The sequence below is a fragment of the Neophocaena asiaeorientalis genome, unplaced genomic scaffold, assembly GCF_003031525.2.
Source record: "Neophocaena asiaeorientalis asiaeorientalis breed wild unplaced genomic scaffold, Neophocaena_asiaeorientalis_V1.1 scaffold505, whole genome shotgun sequence".
Lineage (NCBI taxonomy): Eukaryota > Metazoa > Chordata > Mammalia > Artiodactyla > Phocoenidae > Neophocaena > Neophocaena asiaeorientalis.
This window is the reverse complement of record NW_020174704.1, coordinates 280,282-298,914: the sequence shown is the minus strand read 5'-3', so window position 1 is coordinate 298,914 and position 18,633 is coordinate 280,282. Positions and strand designations below refer to the sequence as shown.

Genomic DNA, 18,633 nt, shown 5'->3' with positions numbered 1-18,633 from the left:
GGATTAAGTTCATTTAAAATTATTTGTTTTGAAATACACATCCATTAATGAAACCTCACTAGGCTTCTATGGCAAGATATGAGCTCCTGGCAGTCTTGCTAGGAAAGCAGCCTGAATTAGACTTCCCTGTCTCTATGAATTTGATAAGGTCACATGAATGTTTACAACAAACAGACTACATTTGTTAGTAGACAATTCAGATTTGGCAGATAATTTTAAAAACATTGTGAGAATCCACACACAGTAAATCTCCCTTTTCAATCCTCTCTTAAGAAAGAACTTAGAAAGGAAAAAGTGAAATATTTATTCATTCCATTCACCCATGATATATTGAGAACTATTATGTGCCAAGAATTATGCCCAAGTCACCTTAACAGTCAGTGACACTATAAATAGTTATTGATGAGGTTCCAGCATATTTTGAATATGAATCAGAATCCTCTAAATGTATGCTCATAGTATTAATATTCCTTGAAACATACCCATAAAAATATAACAGATATATTTAAAACTTAATAGTGTAATTTTCATCTTAGGATCCTTTAACGACTTCAGTTGCAGAAATGAACTCTTTGTAGATTACTAATTATGTATAATCCAATTCTGGAAGTCTAAAAATTATTTATTTATCACCCTTCCATCTTTTTCTCAAAATGATTTGAAGAAGCTTTCTGAAGCCTATTGTGCTGTACTGTCCACTTAAAGATAAGCTTTTCATTTGATCTAATCATAATAATTATAAGCATTTAAAAAATGTGAAAGGATTCTACTAAGAATATACAGGAGATTTTATCTACCATTGCTACATCAAAACATTGCTTACAAGTATTGGATTAAGGATTTGACCAAGTACTTCTTTTGATAAGCTCGGCACCACTTGGACTATTTTCACTGCTAACTGTATTTGACTCTATGATTCTAGAACTTGTTCATTTAATTGACACTGACATTCTTCAATACATTTAATTTATAGCCCACTGAGCCTGTGCTTAGTGCATCCATAGGTAAATACTCCTCAAAGGTTATGTTAGCCTTGCTCCATGGCAGTTCTATCTCCTGGTATCATCAAATATTTCTAGCTTTTTAATCTACTAAAAATGGGGATCATTTGTTAATAGAAATATAGACCCAGCTATAGTCAAAGTATCTCTCAGTTAAAATAACCAGATCAATAAAAAATATTCATATCATCGTGTCTTTTGCTTCCCTTATCCTATTCTTTTCTATTCTCAGACTCTAATATATGCATACATTCATATCTTAAGTTTATTGATTAAAATACTCAAAAAAATAGTTTGAAGACACAATGTGTTTTCAGAATAGCTGTGGGTTATAGAAAATATATGATACTAGTTATCTGAAATGTAATACACTTTAAGTTTATCAGAAACTGTTAGAGAGATAAAGAGGTCAAATTATTGTTTTGAAGTTTGGGCTAAACAACAACCCTACCAATAAACTTTTAGGGATTCGGTTTTGCAAATTTAAGAGGGTTTTCTGAATAGAGGAAAGCATACCAGTTCATACATTTCCCCCCTTTCTCTATTTATGCAGCTTATTAAAGTTATTTTTTGACAAGCACCTTTTGTGACAATTGATAAATCCTATTGGAACATGATAACATTAATTTGAGTGGTATATGAGTTACATATTATCTCTTGTGAAAGAGAAGAAAGGCTGGAAACTTAGTTGTTCAAAAAAACTTGGGCCTTAAAGAAAATGATGTAAAATGACAGCTCCTATATTAAAGTCAGATGCAAGAATTTATGAAACAATGGAAACTTACCCACCAGAACTTGGCTCCTTAAAGGTCTTCCTTTCAGGCACTGAATCACCTAAATTATTTTCAAAGCCAGTCTCCTGGTTTACCTTTTGCCTACTTCCATTAGTGCAATGGAACATGAATTCAATCTATATAAACATGTGCCTTGGTATACAGAATACAGAACTTCACACTCCCTCAACAGTAAAGAGGAGATGTCTGTTATCTTTTGGGGGAATTGGTAGCTCTGTATCTTGGGACAGGGAATCTCTGAGATTGCCTATTGTTACTAGACGTTTGAAGTTTTTCAAAAAGGACCAGGGGGATGGACAAAAGCTGCCTCCAGGGGAGCCCCGCTAGTGGTGGTTACCCAGTGAAAGAAGCCAAGAACCTAACCTAAGCAGAGAAGGCAAACGGTGAAGAATGAAAGAGGAACATAAAATGTGTGTATGTGTGTTGTAATAGTAAACCTAAGCACAGTCATTACAGTGTGCATCACTACTTATTATTAGGAGTATCTTATAATTATTATGGCATTCCTTTTTCTTCCTGTGGTTGTATCAGCGATCTGATCTTTCCCCCATTATTTCCAATTATTGTAGTTTTAGGGGAGACTCTGAAGAAGTAAATGGTTAATTCACTGCGTTACCTAGCATGATATAAAATCCTCGAGAAGGATCATAAGCAGCTGAAACAAAAAACATATCAACTGGACACTATAGAGTGATATAATAAAGCAATTACAAATATCAGTCATATTAACAAGTCCCTCTTGGAAACTGGTTAAAGTAATTATAGGCAGACTGTTGAAAGGGAACTAGAGTAATTAAAGGGAAGTGACTTGAGTATACACTGAAAAGAAGGGATTAATTAAAAAATATTATTCATGTTGTAGTGGGAATTCTTGGTCTAAAAAAATGTAGAAATTCCTGTGAAGTTCTCATATTTTAAAATAAATCCTGACTAGGCCATGAGTACAATTTTTAGATCCATCTTTACAGGGCAAAGGGAACCCAGTAAGATAAACTTTTATTATATACCCAACCTATGCTGAAAACTGTTTTTCTTTCTGCTATGATCTTGGGAAAGTTACTTAGGTTTCATCTGTAAAATAAGGATAATAATTGTACTGCTTCCTTGGATTATTAGGGCCAATGAGTCTATGCAATACGAAGCAAGTAGAACAGAGCCTGGTACAAAGAAAATCCTCAATAAATGTTCACCAGCACCACTGTTAATGATGGCCTGCCTTATGGACCATAATTAAATAGCAATTTTTTGGTGTGGAGTACAGGGATCGTATGCAGTTCTCCAAATATCCTGGTTGAATTTGGTATTTAATATACATTAATTCCAATTTCAATTTGGAAGCACAGGTTTCCAGAGATCTTTCTAATCAATCTACACTGTCTTATTTCTGTGTGTGTGTGTGTTCTCCTTTCATGAGGTGTATCGTGTAGTCGTTAAGAGTATTACTGTGTACACAGATGTTTTGATCTATTAAACTTAGGCTGCAGGGTAGATAGCATTAGCTGAAGGGTAAATATGGCCTCTACTATATCTGAAAGCAACTTTCCAGAATTAACCCAGCAAACTGACAGCACAATTACACTTTGAATCACACAGCCCTTTGGTCCTCAGCTCACTGAGTCAGCTCCTCGAGCCATGGTTTCCCTTTTTTCCTTAAACATCTGAAATGTCCAGTTACTGGGCAGTTTTGCTGTAGATACCACAGAGGAGGTAGTGGGCGTGGCTAAGATATAAACCTGTACTCTTATACTATTTGGCTTGATATTTAATTATCTTTCACTTAAACGAAGATGATTTTAACGTAAAGACTTAGGGCGCTTCTTAGAAAAGATCAGAGCTATTAGAGCAGGATTTAAAGTCCTGCTATCTCCATTTGGTTTCAGCATGGACTGCCTCAAAAGATCACCTTTTAACTAAGTTATCTGACTTCTTTGAAAACCAATTTCTTTGTCCCTTGATTAAAAAAACAGTGTGGGGCTAATCAAAACACCAGACACTTTTCATCAGTTCTGACTTTGCCATCAAATTTGAAAAATTTAGGCAAGTCACTTTAATTTTTGGTATTTCTTATGTATCATCTTCCCATAAAAGCTAACATAAAGTTTTTCTTGGGTACATCTGGCACACAAAATATGTCACATCATTTACTACATATTACAAATATATTTTAGAGTTAACATAATCAAGAAGAGGATCTCAAAGACTAATGGCAAGAATAATCAATTCCATAATTGCTCAATTTATAAACTAGTGTATTTTAAGCAGGTTTAAAAAATTTGAGATACGTACAGAAAGTTTTACTCTTATTTTTGTTGGGTGGGATGGAGATGGAAATGCTAGTAACAGTAAAATATTAAGAACCATGACAAAAACACCTTAAACCCAAAAATGACATAAATGACCTTGATACCTAATTTCAAATGGGTACAAGAAGAGAAGGCAGGCTATACTGTGCATTCTGACCTCAAGCCAGAGTGAATACTACTACCACAACTATGTTTTTCTTTTGTAAAAGATTCCCCAGGACACGGGTAGTCATACAGAGTTTTCATAATCTAAATGGTAGCTCATGTAAAAGGTACATTTCTATATATTAAAGGGAAAAAAAACCTTAGAGTTAAATGACCATGAAAAAGCAAGGAAGTAAAAGAATTACTAAGAATGAGGAGACTAAGATAGACCTAGCTCGAGTCCTCAAATCATTGTTTACTTTATAAATATTAACTAATGTCACACTCTTGTAAGGTGTGATTTTTACTCAGACAGCAGGGGTTCAGTGACTTGCCTAAGGCCTTATACTAAGGCTCTAAGTAGCAGAGCTGAATTTATAGTAAGAGCTGGTGGCACTGAGTCCCATACACAGAACACAAGGTCATGTTGATGTCGCATGAGGGCAGTATTATAATTTTCAATCAGCCAGCAGGACTGCAGCTTGGAAAACTGCTTGAACCAATGCTTTCTAGGCCAATAGTATCCATGTATCAAATGAGAACAATAGGGTAAAATGATGAAAACTGTCACTCAGTCATGGAAAATTTTATCAAGTCATGACTTCCCCCCCAGATTTTCCATTAACAACCCTAATATTCTTTCCTCTTCCTGACTTGTTACTTTTATCACAATCTTACAAAGAAACTGCAGGAATGAGGGGATTTAGGATATGAAGCTGGTTGCCATCCCTTTACAACTAAGTTTCTTTCCAGGTGGCTTCTGAAAAGCCAAATCCATATTTATAAGCATAACTAATGTTATAATTTACACTAAAGGAAAACTGCACACACAATGTCTGACAACAGGGAACTAATTAAGTAAACTATGACCTTCTTATGAAGAAATAGAGTGCAGCCATTAGAAATTATGCTTGAGAAGAATATTTAATGTTGTAAATTATTAAGTTAAAAAAGGATATAAAATAACATGATAAAAATGTGCAAAGGAAGAAAGTGAGAGAGCAAGTGTTTATTTGTGTAAATGCAAAAAGAAAAAGAAACTCTGAGCCTCCAAAGACAAAAAAGAACTATACACAACTACTGTAGTTAGTAAACTTGTTTTTTTGCAGGAGTAAGCGTTAGTTATTCTAAAACTACATCAGAATTGTGCTAGAATGGAGGAATTAAGTAAACGTATTTTGATTAATAAGAGCCAAGTTTCTCACAGGTGGAGAAAAGAGTCAAAATTTAAAAAAGGGGAAGGCTAAAATGAACCCTTGGTGTTAAACTAGAATTGGAGGTATTAGAATGAACTCATGGTTTTATGAATACAAATGTTTTCCACATACCCAAACACACACACACACACACACACACACACACACACACACACACACACAGCTAAGCAGATATACAAATAGATATAGATGTCTATGTATATATACTTATATTTCCTAGCTTTGCCCACTGAGGGGGCCAGAGGCAATAATATCCAGGCAGTGATGGAGTCAACAAGCACCCAGATTTTAGTCTCTAAAACCACTCTCTAATAAAAACAAACATTCGTGAGCCTATACTTATAAATAAATAAATATATAAATAAATGAATAAAGTAAATAAAAAAATGGAGGAAAACAGAAATTCTGGGAATGATGGGAATAGAAAATCACAGTAGTAATGATTGTTTCAGGCAAAAGTCACCAATGGATGATGAAAATAATGTAGGAAAATATGATGAGAAACAGGATAACTGCATAATCTCAAAGTATATCACCACAACATATTAGTTACAAAAGGAAAAAAAGTAATTTTACAGTGGAGAAACCTGGCAGACACCACCTCAAGTGTACAAAGTTAACATCCCCGGTAATAACACACATCCATGTCACAAGTCTCCCAATAAGATACACCGAGAGGACAAAACATCACTTCTATTGTATTCTTGCCAGTAATATATAACTTCAATGTAATTATGAGGGGATATCAGGCAAACCCAAGCTGAGGGATAGCGCTATAAGATACCTGGCCAATACTCCTCACAAGTGCCAATGTCCTGAAAGTCAAGGAGACTAGAGCGGACATGACAACTAAACGCAATGTGGGATCCTGGACTGGATCCTGGAACAGAGAAAGGCATTAGTGGGATAAAATCCAAATGGACAAAACTGGAATGAGGTCTGTAGATTACTTAACAGGATTGGATCAGTACTGAGGCAAGATGTTAACATTAGGGGAAGCTGGGTGAAAGATATATGGAAATTTCATTGTACTATTTTTATAAACTTTTTATGTCTGAAGTTATTTCAAAATGAAAAAATTAAAAAAAAATTTTTGAATTAAAATAAATTAATTCTTTAACAAAAAAAGAGCCTCATATTGATGGGGGTAAAGATATAATTACTATGAATGACTTTAATTTTAATACATTGTTTTTCCAAATTTCTACAATGAAGTGTATTACTTTTATAATTAAAGAGAAAACGATTTCTCTTTAGATGTTATTTAGAAGGAGTAAAAAAATATCAGGAAATACAAATATCCACAAAACTGTACATAATATTGAAATAGAGGCTAAAAGTACCTGATTGAATCCTTTTCCCTTACAGTAAATTTAGAAATAGACTTCTTGTGAAACTGCTAATTTCTATTATTATATAGCCTTTGAATCATTATTAACTGAGTGGTGAAAAGGTATGCATGAGTTGATATACACTGTAACTTTTATATATGATATAAATATGTACACCTATTAAGTATACCTGTAAGTATAAAAATTTAATTCCTCCTGCAACATTTCTCCAACCCTTCCTGACCCCTGAGTTCATTAACAGGTCAGTGTTTGAGGGGGAAAAAATAGCTAGAGGAAACACAAATGAGTATCCAGGGCCACAGGTAAAACTTTAGGAACTTTAACCTTCGTTTATAAAGTGTGACTAATAAAGAGTGGCAAACCATCTTCCTAGAGAGATAAACCAAATGTTAGTTACAAAAAAGGTGTAAAAATAATTTACTTGTTTATTATAGCCTTATTTCCCTTCTAATTCCTGATAGTTTGTGCATACTCTATTTTATGAAACAGGCCTATTCTTTTAAATAATAAAATTAAGCATTTTTTTCCTGATCATAAAATTGTTAGCAGCTCATTTGAAAACATTCAAACATTTCAGAAAAGCATAAAGAAGAAATTAAAAATCATCCCAAATGCTGCTACACAGAGATGGCTACTTAATCTTTTGGTCAATACTATTCTGGATCTTCTCTCTAGATATATTTTCATATATTTATGTAGATATTCTACACAGATACAGAATTAATAAATGGAATTGTAATATTTGGCAGTGTTCTATAACCTGAAAGATGCTTGGGTTATTCTAAGTCTTTAATTTTGCAAATGTCTATACACAAATCTTTACAGACTCATTTATTCTACCTTTAAAAACATCAGTCTTTTGAAAATCTTAAAAATTGTTTTTTATATATAAATGTCCAAAAAGCCATAATGTAGAAAATCAAAATCTCTTATAAGCTCAATCCTTTAGGTGTGCTTCTCCCACCCTGCTCCTCTCACAGTCATCTCCCAGCAAATGGCAGCTCCAGCTTTCCACTTGCTCTGGAGAAAAGCTTTGGAATCATCTTTGGCTCCTTGCTCTCCCTAAAAACCCTTGTCCAATCCATTAGCAGATTCTCCTTAAAAAAATATACAGGACCCAACCAATTTTCACCAGTTTCACCCATACCAACCTGGTCCAGCCACCATCATTTCTTGCCTAGCCTTACAGCTTTCAAGGTATAAAGTTCATTGATATGGTTTCAGATTCCACATTGCAACTAACTAAGGAATATAACATGTCAAGGTTTTGTATAGTATCAGAGAATATCTACAATTTCCTGAAAAGGCTGTAAAAATACTCTTCCTTCTTTAAACTACATATCTCAGTGAGGCTGGATTTCCTTCATATACTTCAATTAAAACACCATATTGTAACAGACTGCTTGCAAAAGGTGTTAAACGAATTTAGCTGACTTCTATTAAGCTAGACATGAAAGATACTTGCAAAAATATAAAATGCTATTACAGTTCTCACTAATTGTTTTGGAAAATAGTTATTTTTCATGAAAAATCATTACATAATAATGGGTATATTAGTGTTATTTAAAAATGAAGTAATAAATATTTGAGAATGTTTCCATTTTCATTAATATGGTAAATACTCATAGATAGAGCCACCATAACCATTACTGAACCACTGCTCTACAGCTTCCCTCTGATTCAGAGTAAAATCCAAAAGCCTTACCATGGTTTTACAAACTCCCTACGTGACCTGACCCCATTTTATCTTAATCTCCACTCCCACCCCTCTTTGACCTCATTTCTACCCACCCCTTTTCATGTTTTTTACAATGGCCACCTTGATTTTTCTTGAATATACCTAGTAAGTTCCTACATGAATCCTGGCACTAGCTCTTCTTAGTGTTTGGAATAACCCCACAGCTCACTCCCTTCCTTTGTTTCTTAAATGTCATCTCATAAGAAAGACAGTCCCAGAATACCACATTAAAAAATAGTACAAAATGGCACCCTCCATCTTTCTCCATATATCCTTTATTATGCTTTATTATTATTTTAAAATAGCAGTGATCACCACTTGACTTATATTTTTAATTGTCTGTCTTCACCATCTCTAGTGAAAGCCCATTACAGCAGGTTCTCTTCTATTTGTTCACTGCTGTATGCTCAGAAACTAGCAAAGTACCTGGCACTTAGTTTACCTTCAGTAAATTTTGATTGAATGGATGACTAAAATTGTTATCTTACTGCATTTATATTTGCTTTTCCTTCAAAAATCCTTAATTTGAGTCACCAGATTTTTTCTCAACAATGCTACAATAAAAATCTTTAAATGCAAGTATATTTTATTCTAAAAAGAAAAAAACCAGAAAGAATGGGAGAAAATGTAGGTAATTAGAAATGACTTTCATACCTGACATACTCTGAGAGCTTGGTCCAACACTGTTTTGGTATCAGTGTCATAATCTGGGCAGGGCAGCATGGTTCGGCTGAGATGTGCCTGCAGTAGGAGATGAGCTTTGGTGTGAGGGCTGTCAAATGAATGAGGATTTGATTCCAATGGAAGACATTTTGCCAGTTCGCTATTCATATGATCTTCATTGTGTCTTACTGGCAAATCTGTGTATTCTTCTGCATCCTGAAAAAACAAACAAACCCATATATATATATAATGTACATATAAATGTACTGTATCAAAAGTATAATATTTAATGTACTTCTTAGCTTTAACTACTGACATTTAAAACATGCTTTAGAAAAACTGTAAAATAACCATATCCCTTAAAATTCTGCTGTGGTCAGTACTACTATTAATATTAAGCAAAAGCTAGTAATGTCTAATACATCTGAAATTCATGAATGCTCTTGTTATTTATCCAGTCAACAAAAACAATACAGATCCTAGTAAGCGTCAAATGTTATGCTTGACAGTGGACCCGGGCCAACGAACCAGAAACTGAGAGTTCATCAGGGAAAAACAAGTCCTGAAAGTGGAAATGAATGTTATGATATGGTAAGCACAGAGTGCTGAAGGGATATTCAGTTTGGGGACTTAGTTATTTTAGAAGGTCAGGGAAAGCGTCTTGGAAAAAGAGATATTTAAGTGAGGATCTATAGAATGAGTGGAAGAAATAAGACAGGGCTGGGAGAAAGGGGGATGAGGATAGGGTTGGTGAGATAAGAAAAGGGTGAAGACCAGGATCATTAACTTAAGACTTACTGTAATAAATTAGATTAAAATAAAATTGTTCAAAATTGGGGGTTTCCGGTTCCACATGCAAGGAGCTTAGAAGCCACCACTCCATCCTAACAAGTAAAAAGCTGAACAGGTTGAAAAAACCAACAACTCGTCTTGAATCCATGAGAAGGAAGAACACAGGGCAAACCGCTGCCTCCAAGATTGGAAACACAGGCAAATGCAGGGAGTCACCGCTAAGAGGAGCAGAGGCTCACAAGCAGAAAATGCCTTGGCAATCAGTGTCGAGGTAAGAAAACCTGAACTGTAACTGATGAATTGTGGGAGGTACAGTGCAGACAACTCCGAGAGCTAAAAACTCCAGGGGGACCCAGTCATAGGGGGCCCCCACAAAACTGTGAAATTTACCTTTAGGAGCTCAACCAGATTCCCACAGTAAATATCAGAGAAGAATCGCCTTGGGCTTCTAGCAAGGGGAGGGGAAAAGAACCATCCTGAAATACGTTAGAGCACTCTGTCCTTCTTAACAAGGCCTGCTCTCAGGAGAAACTAGTTAACTGGAGCCTAACCCTGCTGGGATATATTATGAGAACCTAACTGACCTGGGGAATGGAAGTACCCAACTGTAACCAGCTCAAGCTTTGCGTGTGGGAGAAGGGAAATACCCCACTCCAGCTCACTCTAGCCATCCTATCCCACCTAAGGGGTGAGGGTAGAAATAGCTGTGAAGTTCACAGCACAGAGGCACAGACTCACTGAAGACTTGGGACCTAATCATTGGACCAGAGAATATTTCCCCTACACCACCATGCCCCACCTCATCACATTATTAAAGGCCTATTTATAGCAGTTCTTTTTACCCAGTACATTATGTCCAGCTATCAAGAAAATTACAAGGTATACCAAAAGGCTAAAAACACAATTTGAAGAAATAGCTATCATCAGAACCAGACATGGCAGGGATGTTAGAATTATCAGATCAGGAATTTAAAACTATGATTTATATGCTAACGGCTCTGACAGATAAAATAGACAGCATGTAAGAACAGATGAACAATGGAAGCAGACAGATGGAAATCCTAAAAAAGAATCAAAAGGAAATGGTGAATACAAAAACACTAAAAGAAATGAAGAATGCCTTTGGTGAGCTTATTGGTAGACTGGACATGGTTTAGGAAAGAATTTCTGAGCTAGAGGATATATCAATGAAATTTCTGAAAACTGAAAAGCAAAGAGAACAAAGACTGAAAAAAACACAAGAGAATATCCAAGGACTGTGGGACAACGACAAAAGATGTAACATATGTATGATGGGAAGGAATACCAGAAGGAGTAGAGAGAAAGTAAGAGAAGAAATATTTGAAACAATAATGATTGAGAATTCTCCTCCTCTCCAATTAATGTCAGACACCAAACCACAGATCCAGGAAGCTCAGAGAGCACTGAACAGAATAAACAGCAAAAAAAAAAAAAAAAAAAAAAAAAAAAAAAAAAAGTTACACCTAAGCATATTATCTTCAAACTACTAAAAATCAAAGATAAAGAAGAATCCCTGAAAGAAGCCAGAGGGAAAAAACACCTTACCGGGACAGGAACAAAGGTAAGTATTACTTCTGAATTACTGTCTTCAGAAACCATGCAAGCAAAAGGAGAGTGGCGTGAAATGTTTAAAGTGTTGAGGAAAAAACCCCACCAACCTAGAATTCTATATCCTGTGAAATTATCCTTCAAAAGTGAAAGAGAAATATAACTTTCTCAGACAAATAAAAATTGAGTTAATTTGTTGCCAGCAGACCAGTAGACCTGCCTTGCAAGAAATATAAGAAGTTCTTTGGAGAGAAGGAAAATAATATAGGTCAGAAATTTGGATCTATATAAAGAAAGGAAGAACCCTGAAGAAAGAATAAGTGAAGGTAAAATAAAAACTTTTATTTTTTTATTGTTAATTGATCTAACAGACAACACTTTGTTCAAAATAATATTTTTGAACAATTATGTATGCTTATGTATTTTATATGCCTATGTATATGACTTGTCTTATATATAAGTGATATGAATGACAGCAATGATACAAGAGATGGAAGGAAGGAATTATGATTATTTTATTATTATAAGATTCCATACCCATTAGGTAGTACAGTATTATTTGAAAGTGGAATTTGATTACTTGTAAATGTACATTGTAAACTCTAGGGCAACCACTAAGAAAAGCAAAAAAAGAAGTATAGCTGATATGCTAAGAAAGGAGAAAATGGAATCATATAAACAGCTCAATTAAGACCACAACAGACAGAGAAAGTAGAAGACAAAAACAGGAACAGAGAACAAGGGCAACAAATAGGAAACAGTAAGAAATATTTGTTGAATATCCACCCTATGAGGGAGACAGACATTATTCAGTCACATAAATAAATGTGAATTTGATATGGTGACAAATTCTATGAAGAAGAAATACATAAAAGCATGAGAGTTTAGCAAAGAAATCTGACCTAGTAAGGGCATAAAAATTTCCTGAAGGAAAAAGTAGATATGCTATGATATAGAGGATGAGCAGATGGTAACTAGATGAACAGAGACGTGAAGCGTGTTCTAGGAACAGTAAGTAGTATATGCAAAGGCCCTATAATGGGGGGGAAATGGTAAGTCCAAGAGACTGAAAAATGTTGTGTAAAAATAATTTCAACTGATATAACATCTGAAAAAATATCCTAAGTGAATATTTGGAACATTCTGTTTAACTGAACTGAATAAATAAACAAAATTTTATAATATTCAGTTAAACATATTTAATAGGAATATTAAAATAATCATTACATTTTCTCTCATTCATGAATTGTCTTGTCTTTGTTTTGCAATAGTCAAAAATATCACAGCACTTTACACTATTTTGAACACTGTCTTTACCACTTTGTGCTGTTTTATGTAAGAAGTATATGCTGACACATTAGCAGTTAATAATGTTTTGCCCCTATGTGTCATTTTGGTTTTCTTTTCATATGCCATTTCTGTTCGTTCCTGTTCTCTCTGAAGTCATCTGCTAAAGAGGGACCAGTTATATATGGCAGTGCTATTATTTTTGATTTCAGGTGAATTTCAGGACTGAAGCATTGTCACCTGACAACTAACACATCTCAACCTAATATCTGAGCTCCATCCAAAACCCCATCAACACCTATCCATCCTAGCCTTGCCAAATGTCTTAAGAAAAATATAACAGCAGATAAGGAAAAAGATGGTTCAGAAATCTAAAACATGACCTTTTATTTAAAGGAAGTTAAAATGATATCGGAGAAAACAATTTATATGAATAATTATTCTAAGTGCAGAATAAAATACTGTTATTCAGAGAAGAGCACTGAAGTGAATTGGAGGTGTTGAAAAGTTTCCTAAAAGAAATACTGTTTGTTCTAGCCTTAGAACAATTTGTAGAAGAGGAGAGAGGGAGAAAGATTCCTTGCATTCCAGGCACAGAAAATAGTATGAGCAGATCCATAAAAACAGATAAGGAGGGGTCTAAGGTTTAAGCCTCAGGGATGAGGAGAATGATGATGCTATTAATAGAAGAGAGGTTGGGAACACTCAGTGAGCAGAAGCTTTCTGTTAAGCGTGCAAAATACACTTAAAGAGAGGACCACAATCCAGATAGCTGGGTGGAGGTGGAGAGAGAAGAAATCAGCTCTAAATCTGTTTCACAGTTTAAAATTTATTCATATTTAGATTTCTTTCTACTGTTCATAAAATACAACTTCCTCTGATCTTTTTCCAGAAGAAAATCGAATAGCTATTTTTTTTTTTTTTCGGTACGCGGGCCTCTCACTGTTGTGGCTTCTCCCGTTGCGGAGCACAGGCTCCGGACGCGCAGGCTCAGTGGCCATGGCTCACGGGCCCAGCCGCTCTGCGGCATGTGGGATCCTCCCGGACCGGGACATGAACCCGTGTCCCCTGCATCGGCAGGCGGATTCTCAACCACTGCACCACCAGGGAAGCCCCGAATAGCTATTTTAATACTGTAAACCGTATTGGTCCTCCAGGTTTTAGCTATGTAGGAAATAGGTTTAGACTTACAAATTATATGAAAAGTTAAATTAAAATCAAATTATATGGAAAGTAAGAATTTGGCTGAAAGCACTAATGAATAGTGTTATCTAAGTAATCCACTTCCCTCTGTACAATCCTGTTCAAATCTGATTATATACCTTACACACCCCTCTTCCCCATACTCTGTGTGTGTGTGTGTGTGTGTGTGTGTGTGTGTGTGTGTGAGAGTGAGAGAGACAGAGAGAGAGAGAGAGAGAGAGAGAGAGAGAGAGAGAGAGAGAGGGAGAGAGAGATTAGATATTGATTGACTGATTGGGAGGCAAGAATATAAACTAGGTATTTCCCAGTCTTAGTTCCCAAATACCTTTGAAAGTGTGAACATCCTTCTGTGACGTATGATTCTAGTATCCAAAGATGCACATTTTTTCATAAAGTATGACTTATGAGTTCTAAATGCAAGTCAACTACTTCATGTGGTGCTAAACTAAAGAAACAATGATCTGCTCCAACACTAGAGGGAAAACTAGTAGTGTTGAACTCACTGAGAACCAGTGTATTTGAACAAGACTGACTACTCAAAATTGTGCTTATTCTACTTTTGGGCTTATTTTCGGGTAAATTTTATCATTAGTGATTTTTATTGTATTTGCTTGCTTTAGAATCTGAACTCCATGTAAGACGTGACTCCACTGTTCTCCAAACCACGCCAATTCTGCTTGAATTACCCCTGGTTTATTGCTTTTATCCCCTGCTTCACCAGGATTGTGAATTTGCTCACTGCCAGCAGTATCAGTATCAGATGAGTCTGCTAACAGCTGAGTACATTTTAGGTCAGAAAAAATGCTCTGCAGTAGAGAGATCCTTCTAGGTTGATTAGGGGAGCAATCAGATCTTTAATGGAGATTACCCAAAGACAGTGATCTTAGTGAAAAGCTTAATTTAGTGATGCCTTTTCTTGGTGCATAAAAGCAATCAAAGGGTTCCTTTATTACTTAAGCTAGGGGTTCCTTAATTTCTTGGCAAAATCTATACACTTTAATAATAATAATGAAAAGAATTTTAATAACTACAATGGACTAGGTCTTGGTGTGCTGAGTCACTTGTTTACCAAATATTTATTCAGCATATACTACTGCTGGGTACAAGTGATGCACAAAAACAAACAATCGATCCCCTACCTTCATGAAGCTTTACAGTGAAGTGGGGGAGCCAGACCTCAATCAAAACTGACCATGAATAAATGTAAAATGACAAGTGGACAAGTATAAGGAAGGAGGAGTACAAATAATAACAGTGGGTCAGGGAAGGTATCTTTGGGGAGGTTTCAACTGAGCTGAAAGACAGTAAAACATTTTTTTTAGGTAAAAAAGGGAAAAGAGATAGGATAAGGTTCATACTTGAGGTGGAAAAGAGGGACACAGAATCTTATTATAGGAAAACACTCTTTAGAATGCTTATGTAGATTTTATTACTTAATATATTCTTTTGAGAAGTAATGTCTTTTTCGTTATTAAATTTGACCCAGGCAATGTTTTTGAGATCTTCGAAGAGTTGACGTTAGATTTATGTTTATAAAATATCAAATCAATAATAGCTTCTGTAGTTAAAAATTATCCATAATTAAATGAGGTCTCATCAAAAGCTATTACTTCCTTTGAGGATCCCTCCTTTTCTGTTTCCAGTGTTTGAATTAAAGGGGCATCCAAAGAATGTAGTAAGTAATTCATCCCCTTAGAGACATTACAGATCACGAGGGTGGGATGCACGGTGTGAGGTGGTAGAGAGAACACTGGGTCTGGGAACTGATACAACAGGTTGGTTTGCAGCTCTGCCATTTACAAGCTATGTGATCTTCTGAGACTAACTGAACTTCCCTAAGTCCCAAATTCCTTGTCTTAAATTGGGATTTGGTGTGAGGATTCAATGTGATAGTGTTTATGAAACACTTGAAAGCTCTAAGACTTGGTATGATGTCAGGCATTATTACTATAATAATCAGCCCCACATCTGATCACATACAGAATGTTAACTGAGGCTTAAGATTCAATTATTTGAGTTTTGTTCTACAGTTTTCAGTTGTAAACCTTTGTTTACAATTATGTAAAAATACTTCCCTATCTAAAATGACATTTCATTAACTCACTTTTAAAAAATCATGATTCTTAAATATTATTCAAAGAAACAAGAATACTATTACTTTTTACCAATGCTTTACTAGTAGTGGCACATACATTTTATCCAAATAATCATACAATTTTTATGTAACTGTGTTACAGAAAATATTCGTTCTTTAAGAGACAATATTCTCAATACAAGCGACAGCCAAATTAAAGATAAAATATTGAGAAATTATATCCTCTTGAACTATAGGTTTGATACTGCAGGCTTTAGTTTCCAATCTCCAATTAGGTTTCTTTTAAATTCATATTAATTAAATGTTCACAAAAGCACATCAGTGTGTGATGAGGAAAGATGCTCTTTTCAGTGTTCTGCAGTGACCTAACTCAAAATAGTATGAAGAGACAGGGAAGAGGAAGAATCATTTATATTAGACACTTGCTCCAACTTTTCTGAAGACAAAGTATTATGTATAGTTATAGTACCCTGAAACCCTACAGTGTTTTCTAATTAAAATTTAAGTGCTGTGAACCACAGAATGAAACAGAAAATATTGATTTTTAGATCAATTAGAATACATAAAAATATTATCAGCATTTTCATTTTAATTTTTCGTGGTTTGATTATGGACTCAGGAAGCAATTTAAAATGAAGACTCACTGAAGACACTGCTATTTAACCCTCAACTACTCCGCCAGACCCTCCTGTGAAAACCATGATCATTTATTCCTGGGATTCCAGTTCACAATTTTTCTAAGCTCTTTAGAATGTGGTGTGTTTGCTTCACTACTTTACTTAGCTCTAACCTCCTTCAAAGTATTTTATTCTGGGTGTTTCAGAATACTTGCAATGGAGATTTTTTTACTTAGACTGATTAGGAAAGCAGCAAACCCAAGATCAGCGGAGAGAGCTAGTAAAATAATAAAATCCCTGCTTAAAAACAAACAAGCAAACAAAAACCCTTTCTAGCTACTTCTTCCTCAGTAGGACACTCTATTTACCTCCAAATTACTCCTCTCATTTTAAACAACTTGTCTAGTTAATTTCCTGTGTGTGATCACTGAGTACAAGTGAGGTTCATTTTCTTATCTACATCATGTAGGTAATTAAAGGAAATTGAAAGTGGGCAGTGAAGCTTTTATGCAACTGGGATTGAAGCTGAATGGAGGGCAGCGAGGTCAGTGGAGTCCATTATATTTTTATGTGAGAGGCGGGTTTGTCTACCCTGTCCCTGTTTATTTAGTGTTGGCTGGACAGGCTACTAACTGCAAATCTATGTCTCTGATTTGCTCAGCTGTCCTTGAATAAAGACATTTTCCCTGCAAATGCTGAACGACAGTGATTGACAACCTATGATAAACTCTGCTTGCAACCCCTGCTACTGTCTTCAGATTGCAAAAGAGAAATCAGAATAAAGAAACATCTTTCATAATCACATCAAATGGGCCCTGCTGTTCACTCAAAAGTTTTCCTTTTGTTTCCCTTTTCATCACAAACCTCAATCTGTTCTACAAATGCCATAAACTCAGCTACTCCACATAAAGTAAAATATTAAAAAAACCCCGCAAACATATGTATGTATGCTACTACATTTTGCTTGTATATGAACACTGATTTTAGTTTACTGAGGATACACACTCTTACGTAATGGCTTGTTCACACCACTGTACCACTAACTTATTTGCCTGTTCTCTGGAGAACAATCTGGCAAATCTACACTGCTGAGGTATGGTATGTCTTTTAGTGATTAGCTGGCACTTGGGTTTAGTTAGGACTCTCATAGCATTATTCCATATGTAACTCTTACATGTCCTTGTGGCCCTTAAATCCACTGATTGTACAGCTTACTTTTTAGATTCGTTAATAAGAAGCTTATCAAATACTTAAAATCGACTTTGCTTTTTCTCTTTAGTGAGCGTGTGTAAACAAGTGAATTCTGTTTGACTGTGTATGTGTGAGTGTATTTATTCTAGGTGCAGTAACTATATGAGTCTGCTTTACCTAAGCAAATTACTGAGGTAAGAAACAGCCAGAATGGATTCATGTGTGGTTTCGTGTAAGCATTACGTAACAGTAAACTAGTACTTTTATGTCGCTGGACTCGGCACTGCCTACGCTGAACTCACTAAGTAGTTGGTAAGAGAGCACTTGAACAGTGGGGATGGTAACCTGATCAAGTGAAGGACTAAAGAAGCTTTATGCTATAACTTAATCTCTGTCATGGGAAAAGCAAAACTTATAAAGTTAATGAGTTCTAGACTTTAAGTAGCACTTGATTAATTTGTAACATTCTGAGGCGTTAAAACAAGCCAAAATTATTTTCTCACATTCCAGTGCTGTCTTTTGGCCACTGAAGCTGTAGAAAAAGCATTTCAGTAAATTTCCCCGATAGGAACCCTGTTTAATTTCTGTGCCTCTCTGAAGTATTAAATTAATTGTTTATTATATATTTTATAATAATATTTGAAAAATAATCTGGCATTTACCAAGC

The 18,633-nt window shown here is 35.2% G+C and overlaps 1 protein-coding gene across 1 annotated transcript in view; it reads right to left on the bottom strand.

Annotated features, from left to right (window-relative positions):
• Positions 1-18,633, bottom strand: part of ASCC3 (activating signal cointegrator 1 complex subunit 3) — a 306,848-nt gene that overhangs the window by 19,881 nt on the left and 268,334 nt on the right. Inside the window, exon 36 of the mRNA XM_024759314.1 lies at positions 9,204-9,428. Coding sequence (XP_024615082.1) covers positions 9,204-9,428 — 225 coding nt within the window. The remainder of the gene's footprint in view (positions 1-9,203; positions 9,429-18,633) is intronic.